Raw genomic sequence first — 14,172 nt, forward strand, 5'->3', positions numbered from 1 at the left:
GTAGTATTAACTCTCTCACTATAGGCTTAGTCCCAAGAGACCAACCTCATTATCATTTTGAGCTTGTTATAGTTTTCATACTATAACTCTTAATACAGAATATCTTCATGAACTTTTGCAAATTACCAGTAAACATTACAAGGCTTTAGTACACAAAATATCAGAATTTTTTTTTTCATTAGGTTTTAAGATTTTTTAAGTAATGATTTGCACATGCATTTTTTCTTTTTTGAATGTTGACTATCCAATATGCAAAGTAATTTTGATTTTGGTATTAAAAGTACTTTTATGCATCAGAAAATTGTCAAATTTCACATGCACAATCTTTATAACCTCCAAGTAATTATCAAAGTTTTTTTTAGAAATAAGTTTATATTTTATCTGTTATTTTCACTGTTGTATCTCTATATAGGTTTGGTCAATTTGACCAACCTTGTAATCACCATAGAAAATAAGGAAATAGATATAAATTACAATTTTTTGCCTTCTATAACTTGAAACCACAAATGTTTAGTCTAAATAGCTTAAATCTCATGACATTATATATATATATATTTATTATTTTTATTTTATCAACCTTTCAGCCATATCCAACATTACAGAAGTTGCAATGAAGAGTTGCATGTGCACTCATGTTACTGTATCCAATCGTATAAAACTGGCCTTTACAAAGTGACCTGTCTTGGCTTTGTTTTAGTGGACCAGTATTTTGTAAAATACAGTCACATTTTGTTATAATACATTACATATGTATATATATATATTATTACTATTTACAAATAAGTTCTTAAAATTCTGTTACTTTACTTAAAACATAGAACAGTAACAGTAAGTAAAGAAAACAATGATCTCTACAACTTATGATTGCAAAGAAGTTTGTACTTTCTTGTCGTACCAGGCATGCTATACCTTGCATGGTAATCCTTGTCAAATTTCACACTTGGATGATATAAAACAAAATAATTTTTTTAGGTTTTATATATGCATTTTTAAATAACAAAAAATAATAAATTACTCTTATTAGTGTTGCAGAATTCCACTGTAATTTATCAGGCTTAGTAATTGAACTGAATTTGGGTCTTAAACAATATTGTTTTTCAAACATTTTCGAGACAAAATAAATAATCTTGGGAACTTCCCACCTTCAAGAAGCTGATAAACCTATGTGGGGGGGAATTCTGAGCTTGTGATTAGTTATAAAGTCATGATATAGCAAATCGGGTGTACATACGGAAGTATTTCTAAAAATGGAAGAGGTTGGTGGGGCCACTGTGTTTGATTCACTAAATATAGTGATATCTCAGCAAATAGAAAAGATAAGAGGTTCTTATTTTATATTCTAGTCTGTCAATATTGGTAATTTGAGTTTCTAATTCGTAAGAAACTATAGACTTTGTATTTGGACATCACAAATACCTAATTTGAACCAAAACAACATTCAACATACCATGTGACACACAAAAATTGATATTTAGGATTTATTTAAACTAAGTAATTAACTAATGGATATTTCTAAAATCTGAATTATAATCTACAGTTTGACACCAAATGAGTATTGACAAACATTCATAAAATAGTAGTTCAGTAAAATTTTGAATGTAAGTCTACAAATGAGATGACATGCTCTTTGACCTCTGACCATAGGAAGGCCTGTAGTGATAGGGTTAACAAGCCTGTTGAGGGATGTTTTGGCTCCACAGTAGCTGTTACTACAAGTAATGTTTATGGTTTTGTTGTATTAGCAAGCTTGTTTAGGGTTGTATTTGATACACAAAAGCTGATAGTATAAGTATTTTTTATGTTTTTGTTTTTATTAACAAATCTGTTCAGCAATTTTTTTGATCCACAATTGCAGACACTGTAAGTACTGTTTATGGATTTGTTTTTTTAACAAGCCTGGCAGTGCACATCAAACTTGTAAATTTTAAAAATCTCTTGAAGTTTTTACTGGCTTAGTATTAACTTATGTTATCTGTTTTTGAATTGTTCTTGTACCCAGTGTACTAAGTACGATATAAAATAGTATGACTAATTGACACTAAAGAATTTTTAACACATAGTAGATAAAGTGTTGTGTTGATTATTCAAATTATAATTAATTATATTCATTTCCAATTGATTCTTATATTAAAATCCTCTTAATGATCTGAAGAAAAAGTAAACTGTTATTTAAAACAACTCGTATAGGTTTCTCATTAGACAGATATGAAAATTGAAACCTAAATGGTTTAACATAGGCTATATTATAAAATTAGCGAATTTGGATATTAGTGTGTTTAATACATCTTCCATGTTTAATATTTATCTAATGCACAATTGAATTCATGTCTGCCAATGGTTTTGGTTTTATTAAGTTACACACACACATACATGTAAATATCTACATGTATGGTGCCTAGATGGGCTATGTACCACCAAGTTTTATTCTGGCCCACCAAAGTTCATTCTCTCTCTCTAGTGATTTAAAAATTCATATTATCAATTTTAAAAAATTGTATGATTTTTTTTTCAATTTGTAAGAAGAGTCAACCAAAGTTTCACTATTAATTTTAGTATTGTTTTTTCTTTATCAAACAAGCTGCCTTGTATAATAATAGTCATAAAATTGTAGTTCATGGAAAAGAAAGTGAAAGGAAGAACATTTGCTGTTATAAATTGTTTAAAAGACTGCACTTATATGATAATAACCTGATTCTTTGATGAGGCTGTTAAGTCTATATCAAGACTGTACATGTAAAGATAACTACTTTTTTATAGTAGAATAATGCTAGTATATTGAGTCAGATAAAATGTATTACATGTGTCTGAAGACTACCATTTATACACTTGACTAAAACCACATATATTGAATTCCAAGCTTAAAATATATTTATTCCTCAATATTTTCCACCTTTAGCTGTTTCAAGCAGGTAACATTGTACAGTAGTTGTTAAGGGATTTGGTCATTCATGAAGAATTCAGAATGAAGTATCTCATTATCAGTTTCACGTATTTCTGTTTAAAATTGTGTGATTGAACATTAAGAAGGATCACGTTGTTTAAAAAGAATCTAGAACTTGTTTATACATGAAGTTCATCTTCTATTAAACATTTCTGGTTATGGGGAAATGTACTTATGTTGTGATACTTGTCAAATTCATTTCTGAAAAATCTGATCATGTAAGCTCTTGACATGCCTCTTAACAACATTATTTACTGTGTACCATTTAGATCTTGGATGAAGTAAATAACTAGAAAAAACTCCATGTAGTTTTACAAGGAATTAAGATTCATAAATTGTATATATAAATAAAGTGGTTTGACTCACCATTTGGTATTTGGCTTAAAAAAACTTTCAGTGTGTATAGTAAATTCGTGGGCAGTAGTGTCATGATCTCATCATATGTACAGTAAATGGTCATAACCTCACCACGTGTACAGTAGTGTCATGATCTCATCATATGTACAGTAAATGGTCATAACCTCACCACGTGTACAGTAGTGCCATGACATCACCAGTGCATAACTGTGGGTAGTAATGTCGTGACCTCACCATATGGATTGTAGTGCCATGACATCACCAGTGCATAACTGTGGGTAGTAATGTCGTGACCTCACCATATGGATTGTAGTGCCATGACATCACCAGTGCATAACTGTGGGTAGTAATGTTGTGACCTCACCATATGGATTGCAGTGCTATGACATCACCAGTACATAACGGTGAGTAATAATGTCGTTACCTCACCATATGGATTGTAGTGCCATGACATCACCATGTGGATAGTAATGTCATGACCTCACCATGTGTATAGTAAAATGTTATGAAATCTTCAGTTTGTAAACAGTGTTACTGAGAACGTAGCAATGAAAAACAAAACATCAAATCAAATTATTTATTGGTATAAAGCATACTACAGTTTGAGTCGTTTTATACTGAAGTAAAGCACATTACATTTTAAATACAGTTTTGTATTGAAGTAAAGCACATTACCTTTCTAATCCAGTTTTGTATTGAAGTAAAGCACATTATATTTCTAATCCAGTTTTATATTGAAGTAAAGCACATTATATTTCTACTCCAGTTTTATATTGAACTAAAGCACATTACATTTCTAATCCTGTTTTATATTGAAGTAAAGCACATTACATTTCAAATACAGTTTTGTATTGAAGTAAACAACATTATATTTCTACTCCAGTTTTATATTGAACTAAAGCTCATTACATTTCTAATCCTGTTTTATATTGAAGTAAAGCACACTACATTTCTAATCTAGTTTTATGTTTAAGCAAAAAACATTACATTTTCAATCCAGCTTCATATTAAAGTAAAGCACATTAAAGTTCCAATTCTAAATCAGAGTAAATTTGTGCTGATTAGTATTCTTCTTTGGAAATATACCTAACTTACTACACTACTACTTGGTTTAAACCAAGGGTGAAATGAGCATAAGTACCACAAGTAAGAGTATGATGAGAAGAATATTTAGATGGGGTAATAACTTGAAATTTCTTCTCAAAACTTCCCAGAATGTCATGCTTAATGATGCAATCAGCAGATACAAGTACTTACTTTTAGGGTTTTCCATGAAGAAAGCAAGAAAAAAAAAGATAGAATTAATGATGTTTTACATATCTGTCAGAAGTTCTAATTTACAGTTGATTCATATTGTTTGTGTACTGTTATATGAAAGAACATTCATGATCTATGGTAATAGAAAGGGTTGATTTTTACAGCTACTTCTTTCACCATACGACTGGTGTTCTGTGAGTTGGTCCAGGTTATGGACTGTTTATCTGCATTGCAATTTACATTGTTGAAGGGTTTTGTTCAATACACTTGACTTCAGTGTTTTCATTGTCCTTTTTACATGCTTTCCCTAGTTCATCAACTGTGCACTGGTTATTACTTCAAAGAGCTCATATAAGTGACTCAAAGACACAGATGTGCATGGGAAATGTCTGTGAATGGTATAACATGAACACTTGCTTGTAGTTACATTTTATGAAGGAAGTGGTGTACGTACTGATTTGAACATGAGACATGGATGCTTTGACTCCATGAAGCCATATCTTATTGGCAACCATTCCATACAAAGATGGTATTTTTTTTCGAGGTAGAGTAGTATCACCACATTAGCCTGATAGGGTAAAGAGTTCATTTTAACATTTTTTTACACTCTTCAGATGTTTACCTTAATATTATAGCTATAACTTACAACCACCATAGATCCTTTGGAAAAATGTTATCAATGTGCTCTGCATACCATTTTTGAAATACTGTATTATCAATGGCAGTATGAGAATATGTCACCCAGAATTTTTTGCAGATGTTTTATTAATCGAGTGTGATGACATACTACCATCTTTTATATACTAGATTGTACTTGTATAGGTTTTGACATTTGGTCTTTTGTTCAGCTACATGATTTTGGATGAGCTTTTGTAGACCTAAACACATATGCATTAATTTATTCTCATTCCTAGCAAGGTTTGTTACTGTAGATGCAATGTACCACATTTACATTTGTTACCAAGCTGTCTTTCTTTTTTTACTGTCATTGTATGATTGGTAGACCATTTTTTTCCCCCATTAAAATAATGAGCTTCCTGTCTTTACTGATGTAGTATAACGCTTCCGACAACCCTTTCTTTACTGATGTAGTATAACGCTTTGGACAACCCTTTTTTTACTGATACAGTATAACGCTTTGGACAACCCTTTCTTTACTAATACAGTACAACACTTCAGAAAACCCTTTCTTTACTGATACAGTATAACGTTTCGGACAACCCTTTCTTTACTGATACAGTATAACGTTTCGGACAACCCTTTCTTTACTGATACAGTATAACGTTTCAGACAACCCTTTCTTTACTGATACAGTATAACGTTTCGGACAACCCTTTCTTTACTGAAACAGTATAACGTTTCGGACAACCCTTTCTTTACTCATACAGTATAACGCTTCGGCCAATCCTTTCTTTACTGATACAGTATAACGCTTCAAACAATCCTTTCTTTACTAATACAGTACAACACTTCAGACAACCCTTTCTTTACTGATACAGTACAACATTTCAGACAACCCTTTCTTTACTGATACAGTATAACACTTCAGACAACTCTTTCTTTACTGATACAGTATAACACAGTAAAGACAACTCTGTCTTTATTGATACAGTATAACACTTCAGACAACCCTTTCTTTACTGATACAGTACAACACTTCAGAGAACCCTGTTTTTACTGATACAGTACAACACTTCAGACAACCCTTTCTTTACTGATACAGTACAACACTTCAGACAACCCTTTCTTTACTGATACAGTACAACACTTCAGACAACCCTTTCTTTACTGATACAGTATAACACTTCAGAGAACCCTTTCTTTACTGATGTAGTATAACACTTCAGACAACCCTTTCTTTACTGATACAGTACAACACTTCAGACAACCCTTTCTTTACTGATACAGTATAACACTTCAGACAACTCTGTCTTTACTGATACAGTACAACACTTCAGACAACCCTTTCTTTACTGATACAGTATAACACTTCAGACAACTCTGTCTTTACTGATACAGTATAACACTTCAGAGAACCCTTTTTTACTGATATAGTAAAATTTATAATTATAATTGCAAAATGGTGTTACTTTATGATGGAAGGTTCTGTAATGAAATCTCCTAGAAGATGTGAACTTCAGAAACTGTCTGTACTTGCAAATTACCTTATTTCAATTGAAATAAAACAAAGTAAGGGCAAGGTGATTGCAACTTGTGATGTACTGTGAACAGCACTATATGTATGTGTGTGTGTGAACTTTATTACCAGTAAAGAGGAATGGTGTCAGTACTATATAAATTGGTGTAAAGGAAAAAATTTTGTGTGTGTGTGAATTTGTAACTTTTTAGAGATGTTTGTGTGTATCTGTTTGAGATAATCCATGAACAAATGTAAAGTGCATGTATATTTTAAGCTTGTTTTACTTTTGGTGGGGTGAGGCAATTTTAATAATTTCTCTTTAGAAATTTATGTGACAGTTGGAACATTTCTTTGTTTGAAATTCATAATTGGTCTTGCTAAATACTGTGTTAGTTGTAATAGAAAAGTATCATTTCTTTGTTTACAAGCTTTGGATTGATATTGCTAGTTACTGTGTAAATGTTACCTGTAACAGGAATGGATCATTTCTTTGTTTACAAGCTTTGAATTTGTCTTGCTAGGTGTTATGTAAATGTTACCTTTAACAAGAAAGGAACATTTCATTGTTTGTAATTTATAATTGATCTTGCTGGATGCTGTGTAATAGAAAAGAAACATATCTTTGTTTACAAGCTATTTAATTGGTCTTGCTGAATGCTGTATTAATGTTATTTGTAAAAGGAAAGGATCATTTTTTTTTCAAGCTTTGGGTTGATCTTGCTAGATGCTGTGTGAATTGAATGTTATTTGTAATAGGAAAAGAACATTTCTTGTTACCTGTAATATGGAAGGAATAATTCTTTGTTTACAAGCTTTGGATTATTTGTGCTACATGTTGTGTAATCATTAACTGTAACAAAAAAGGAACATTTCATTGTTTGCAATTTTTAATTGATCTTGTTAAATGTTGTGTAATTGTTACCTGTAAGAGGAAAGGATATTTTTTTTTTACAAGCTTCGTATTGATTTTTCTAAATGATGTGTAATTGTTACCCGTAACAGGAAAAAAACATTTCTTCGTTTACAAGCTTTTAATTAATTCTGCTGCTAATTATATGAATCTCCACATAACTATCTGTAACAGATAAAAACATGTTTACTCACTTTGCCACTGATGCTACATGTTACCTGGAATCAGTTATAACTGACCGTACAGAACTATCTTGAAAAAAGAGAAAGAATGTAACACCATAACTAGATGCTGTTATACCTTCTGTATAACACTAAAACACATTCCTGACATAGTTTAAAGCAGTGACTACCAGTGTTTACCACATGGATGGATTTTAGTTTTGATTAGTCTTGTCTCCAGATATGTTCCTAAAGGGATAATTACCATTTTATACAATATCTCCACACAGTCTAGCATATCAGTTATTAGTTTTCAAAGAAATACTCTTTTTACATGAGCAGCAACAAGAAAAGGTACATGAAGTTTTCTTTAACCCTAGAATGCCAGTGTGGGATCACCATGACCTGATAGAAGTGAAATATGTGTATCAAACCATGCTGATATTATAGGGTTAAAGAATAATTATTCTGATAAATTTTGTCTTATCAACATCTACCTACAGGAAGGTAGAAAGAGAAATTGAACACTATTGTGAGTTTAGATGCAACACTAAATATCAGCTCTGCATGCAGCCCAGCTTACTAACTTTTCTTATCTAATGAGTTTAGATATGACACTAAATATTAGCTCTGCATGCTGTCCAGCTTAATAACTTGTGTTATCTAATGAATTCAGATACAACACTAAATATCAGCTCAGTGTGTTGTCCAGCTTACTAATTTGTGTTATCTAATGAGTTCAGATATAACACTAAATGTCAGCTCTGCATGCTGTCTAGCTTAATAAATTGTTTTATCTAATGAATTCAGGTATGACACCAAATATCAGCTCTGCATGCTGTCCAGCTTACTAACTTGTGTTATCTAATGAATTCAGGCATGACACTAAATATTAGTTCTGCATGCTGTCCAGATTACTGTACAAACTCGTATTATCTAGTGAGTGCAGATGCACCACCAAATATCAGTTGCTGTCCAAATTATCTGGGTAATTTGTGTTATCTTGGAGCTCAGATCCAATACTGAATATCAATTGCTGTCCAGACTACTGCACTAACTTGTGTTATCTAGCGCCACTCAAGTGAGCTCAAATGCAACATTAAATGTCAATCCTGTATGCTGTCCAAAATAGTATAGTAATTTGTATTATAAAGCTCACAATGAACACACAAGATCACTTATTCATGCTGTCCAGACTATTGTAATAATGTGTTATCTAGTGGGCTCAGATACAACAATAAATGTCAGTTGCTGTCCAGATTACTGCACTAACAGATTTAAATCATCATTATTGAGGAGATTTCAGTGAAAAAAAAACTGCTAATTAAGCCTTCCATTCTCAATTTAATGCTAATACACAACTTTTGTTTTTGATTTAAGCTGAGTGTAGCCGCTTATGTTATTATTTAATGACTAAATTAATATAAACAACATTTTGTACAAGACAGATGCATAGTTTTGAAAATAATGTGTCAAATCATATGTGTGTGTATATTTCTAATTTTTGGAACTGGGAAGCTTACACAAATTATACTTTCTTTTCATTTATGTTGTTAGTGGCATAACTAGTACATCAAATTTATTTGCACAAAATTAGTGTAGCATGTCAAATTTGAAGAATGTCAAATCAGTGGAGAAAGAAAAAGCATGTGTCAAATCATCTTTCCAGATTTTAAGCACTAAACTTTAATTTGTTAAACATGAATAACACATTGGTTGCTTACATTTAGAAGTCTGGCAATCAAATGTATGGCTAATCCACATTCACTTACCACTAATCAGAAGGTGAGAGTACCCATCTGTCAATTGTAGCATTTGTTACTATAAGCTTTTATTTGCATGTTATTTTGTAAGTGACTTTTTATACATGTATCTGTGAGTATTGTTTGTTAGCATGTGTCTACACATTTGAATCAATCTGGTGAATACATGCCTATTTGGTGTGGGTGTATGTGTTAGTATGTCTCCACAACTTTAGGTCTGTCTGGGTGTATACATGCCTGTGTGTGTGTGTGTGTGTGTGTGTGTTAATCTGGTGTTGTATTTAGCATGCGCCTACATGTTTGAATCTGTCTGATAGTTACATGCCTGTGTGTGTGTGTTAATCTGGTGTATTTAGCATGTGCCTACATGTTTGAATCTGTCTGATGGGTACATGCCTGTGTGTGTGTTAATCTGGTGTTGTATTTAGCATGTGCCTACATGTTTGAATCTGTCTGATGGGTACATGCCTGTGTGTGTGTGTGTGTGTTAATCTGGTGTTGTATTTAGCATGTGCCTACATGTTTGAATCTGTCTGATGGGTACATGCCTATCTTTTATGGTTGTGTGTCGATATGTTTGAGTCTGTCTGGGTATATACATGCCTTTGTACCTGGTATGGGTGTGTGTGTGTTAGCATGAGTCCATGTGTTTGAGTCCTTCTAATGCTTCCATGTCTAAGTTTGCTGTAAAAAGTCAACTGAGTTGAAATTAAAATGATCTTACATAAAGTACTGAAGATTTTATTAAATTTCCAATTAGCTTGTAGTTGTGTGATGTGGATGTTCCACATTTTACATATCTACAAAATCTAACACATTTTTCAGAACTTTCTTTCTGTTAGAATGTCATGTTTAGCAAACTAATTACTATCAGTATTCAGAGTAGCTCTTGTAAGAGACTTCTTACACAAGATAGAATGACTGTGATAGTAATGACTAACTTTTAACAGTTTCTGTTTTTTATGTTGAAGTTTTGAATACCTTGGATGCTTGGTTTATGGGACATTAATAGTTTGGTTTCTTTCCGTCAAACCAAATGGTAAAATTGTTTCACTAAACAATCAGCGGAAGTCCTTTCAATTTCAAAATAAGAGGTAGAGGTTTAATTAATTTTGTATTCAGAAATAGAGAGCCTTTAATGTAAAGACATTACCTGTGGATTTTGTTGCATTTCAGGGGATGATCCTACCCATGCTGTAGCTGAGATCTTGTACATGATGGGCCGAGTTCTAGGCTGCGTTTACAAAAATAGTAGAAACTTGGAGTTAACAGGAAATGTGTAAAAATGTCAAAGGTATGAAACCAGTGGGAATCAACATGTCATCAGCATTGTATTTCTGAATGATAGGAAGCATCAGTAGATGTTCATTATTTAAGGTTTCATGTGGGTTTGTTTGAATGAAGCCTATTAATCAATACTTTTGAAAAAACGTTTAAATCTTTACAAAAAAAAATTTCATTATGAGCTGTTCATTTACAGATTGTGCTACATCAGTCATAACTTTTAATTATTCTTTCATTATCTAGAAAGGATATAATTAATTATGTGTATAAATAAGCATTTTAAGCTTCCTTTGCTAAAAGTAATTATATATATAATGATTGTTTTCAGTTGTTTGTGACTACGTTGGAATTGTATTTTTATATTAAATTTTCATAAAGGTGCTCTAGGTGAAATTTTGAGAATGAGAAGCTAATTGCCATTTATAAGTTACATAAGTATTCACTACTGTTGTTTGTTGTGAAAGTAAAAATGTGTAAAAGTAAAAACTTTTCTCAGCAAGTGACTTGTATGTTTGTTCTTGTACTTTTCTTAGATGCCATGGAGACATTGAAAGAATAAAGTATAAAGTTTTGACTAAGAATGATAATTCTACTGCATGTGGTATGCTTTTCTTTTTGTGAAAATATTCAATCTCTTATAAATTACTTGATCAGTTGATTTTTTTTACTAGTGTAACTTTTATCTTTTCTGTAAAGCTTTTTCTGCTTTATGAACATTGTTCAGTGTCTGTATCAGAGATTCACATTTTAGTTTAGAAGGTTCACCCTGTTATGTTCCTCTTTTATACTAGAGGAAATAGTAGTGCTGATGTGAAAAAGGATTATCTGTAATGATTACAAAAAAAAAGGATTATCTGTAATGATTAACAAAAAAAAGGATTATCTGTAATGATTACACAAAAAAAAGATTATCTGTAATGACTACAAACTTAACTGTGTTGTGTTTACTGAAACTTCTGTGTGGCTGCTTGTGTAATTTTAGATTTAGTATTTTTGTCCTGTTTTCTATTTTCTTTATTGCTGAAGCTATTGTAATTCACAGTATATTTCAGAATATTTCCTACCATTAACAACAAATAAAATTATTTCAAACACTTACTTGGTTCTTAAAAGATTATTAACAAAGGAACTTGCATGTGTTATAAGTTTTTGCAGTTTTGGAAATATATACTGATGAGAGGTAAGTTACCATTACAATTTGAATGGAACAGTAACTATTCGTTATTTTTCTAAGTGTGCAAATTAATTTGAAACAAATTTTGAATAAAACACTTGAATGAATAAAAATGAAATTGTGGCTGTTGAATTTCAAAAAATGCCCAAGAAAGCTGTGTGAGTGATTAAGGGTAGTTGTGATGTCACAGAAATCTCGCAAGTGCATGTTTTGTGAAATAGTAATTTAAATCGAACATAAAATTGTACCTATGTTACTAAATAGATGAGCAATTTTTAACAAAAGACCATGACAAAACACAACAATGATGCTCAATAATTCAAAGTTTGTAATGACTAACGACATATTTAATTATAACAGCTGAGTATGCAATGTAAAAGAACATCAAGGTTTGAAAATACAAATATTGTGTTCATAAAAGTTAATTGTCACAAACGTTTTTCTTCTTAGTGTTAGTTGAAAAATACAAAAAGATTTGTTTTACAGAGCACATATTTTTAAACCATAATTTTTATAACAAACATATTTTGGAATAATAATAATTGCATATTGAGTATGAGGATACAGCTGTATTTTATGTACAAGCAGCTAAAAGCAAATCATGGGACATTTTTAGCAAAATACACAAAACAGTATTTGTTTGATTAAAGTATTTTATGAAAAATGTTCTTGGTTTCTAACTGAGGCTTTTGTGAGTGATGTAGTGTATCATGTATAGAAGTACAGATATTGCACACTCAGTAATTTTGTGTATGATAATATTGTCGGCTCTTGAATGTTGTTCCTAACTGCCAGAAGCTTATTAAGATCATGTCAGTAAGATTAACCATTGCCATGTACAAATATGTCCTTTGCCAAAAGTAGTAACTATTCTCATTTTCTTTAAAAAAAATTGTGAATAAATGGGAATTCTTTTCAGTACCACACCAGTAACCCTTTAAATATTTATTACCTTCATTGTTTTGCAGTTTTGATCTGAAAGCAAAAAATTAAGTAACATGAAAGAATCTTTAGAAAACTCCATTAAAAACTAGAAAATTAAAATGTTCACAAAATCAAAAATCATTATATTTTTTAAAACTTGAAATTATCTTAAATAAATGAAGTTCAAAGATTGATACCGCCTGTAGACAACAGATGACATTATTTCAATACAGAGTTACTAAATAGACACTCATTTAAAAAAGGAAATATTTTTGTACTTCTCCCATAAGCTCTAATTTAAGTCAGCTTAATGAGAACAGCTTCTGAAATCTTTGGATAAGGATAATGTACAGTAGAAGCAACATTCATTTAAATGCAAGTAAACTGTTTTATTATTATTACTGTCCTGTTGTTTGTTACATGACAGTTCCACTCACTGAACATGAACTTTTCAACTTAAGAGGTCTGTGGTTAAGTCTGTTGAAATTTGTTTTATCTGCTAGGAGCAGCTTATTGGTAGGAGTCATCGATGGAGAAGTCACAGTAATATTCATAGATTTAATATTAAACTTTGTAAGATCAAATCCATAATAGACTAAAATGGGTTAAGAACTCTTAATCTCCATTGTTGAAATTGAGAAGGGCCGACTTCATTATAAAGGAGCTTCGTTTCCAGAGGATTTATTAAGAGAGGTACTACTGTACTTTGATTTTAATGAGGACCCATAGACTCCAGTTTGGTAAACATTGTTCTTTTATTATTATTATTATTATCATCCTGACTAGATTACAATGAGCTATATACACGTCTTTTTTCATGAATCAAACAAATTCTTTAGTTTTGGGTTTATAAGTGATATTAAGCAATTTTTCAGAAATTTTCTTTAGTAAAATATTTGTTAAAACTTTTTTATTATTTTAGATGGTTTTCTTACTACAAACAAACCCTGACTGACAAAGTCTAATTAAAATGTTTGTTTTTCTTGTGTTCAGCTAACTACCCTGATTGTTAAACTGGTTTAATGAAATACGTGAACTTGTACTACCACTGGTTTTTTATCCGTAACATATTTATTATAATAGGTTCAAGACCCTCTAAACATCAGAGTAGAAGATCATAGAATTATCTTTTACAAGAATATTTATTTTAATTTATAAATATTAATCTCCATTAGTAAATATTTAACTGTCTTGTTACTGGTTTTTGGGAAACATATTTTGGTCTTTTTTATTGTTGTTTGAAATTTAGAACATTTTATGT

General features: G+C 31.1%; 1 protein-coding gene across 10 annotated transcripts in view; it reads left to right on the forward strand.

Moving 5' to 3' along the window:
* Positions 1–13,734, forward strand: part of LOC106472650 (nicotinamide/nicotinic acid mononucleotide adenylyltransferase 1-like) — a 55,719-nt gene extending 41,985 nt beyond the window's left edge. For 6 of the 10 annotated variants that reach the window (XM_022401204.1, XM_022401205.1, XM_022401202.1 and 3 more), the window contains one exon: positions 10,707–13,734. In XM_022401204.1, the coding sequence (XP_022256912.1) occupies positions 10,707–10,812 (106 nt within the window). In that variant the 3' untranslated portion in view covers positions 10,813–13,734. The remainder of the gene's footprint in view (positions 1–10,706) is intronic. The other 4 variants (XR_002613497.1, XR_002613496.1, XM_022401208.1 and 1 more) reach the window with 4 other exon arrangements.
* Positions 13,735–14,172: the final 438 nt, after the last annotated feature.

The sequence above is a fragment of the Limulus polyphemus genome, unplaced genomic scaffold (genome assembly GCF_000517525.1).
Source record: "Limulus polyphemus unplaced genomic scaffold, Limulus_polyphemus-2.1.2 Scaffold5492, whole genome shotgun sequence".
NCBI lineage: Eukaryota > Metazoa > Arthropoda > Merostomata > Xiphosura > Limulidae > Limulus > Limulus polyphemus.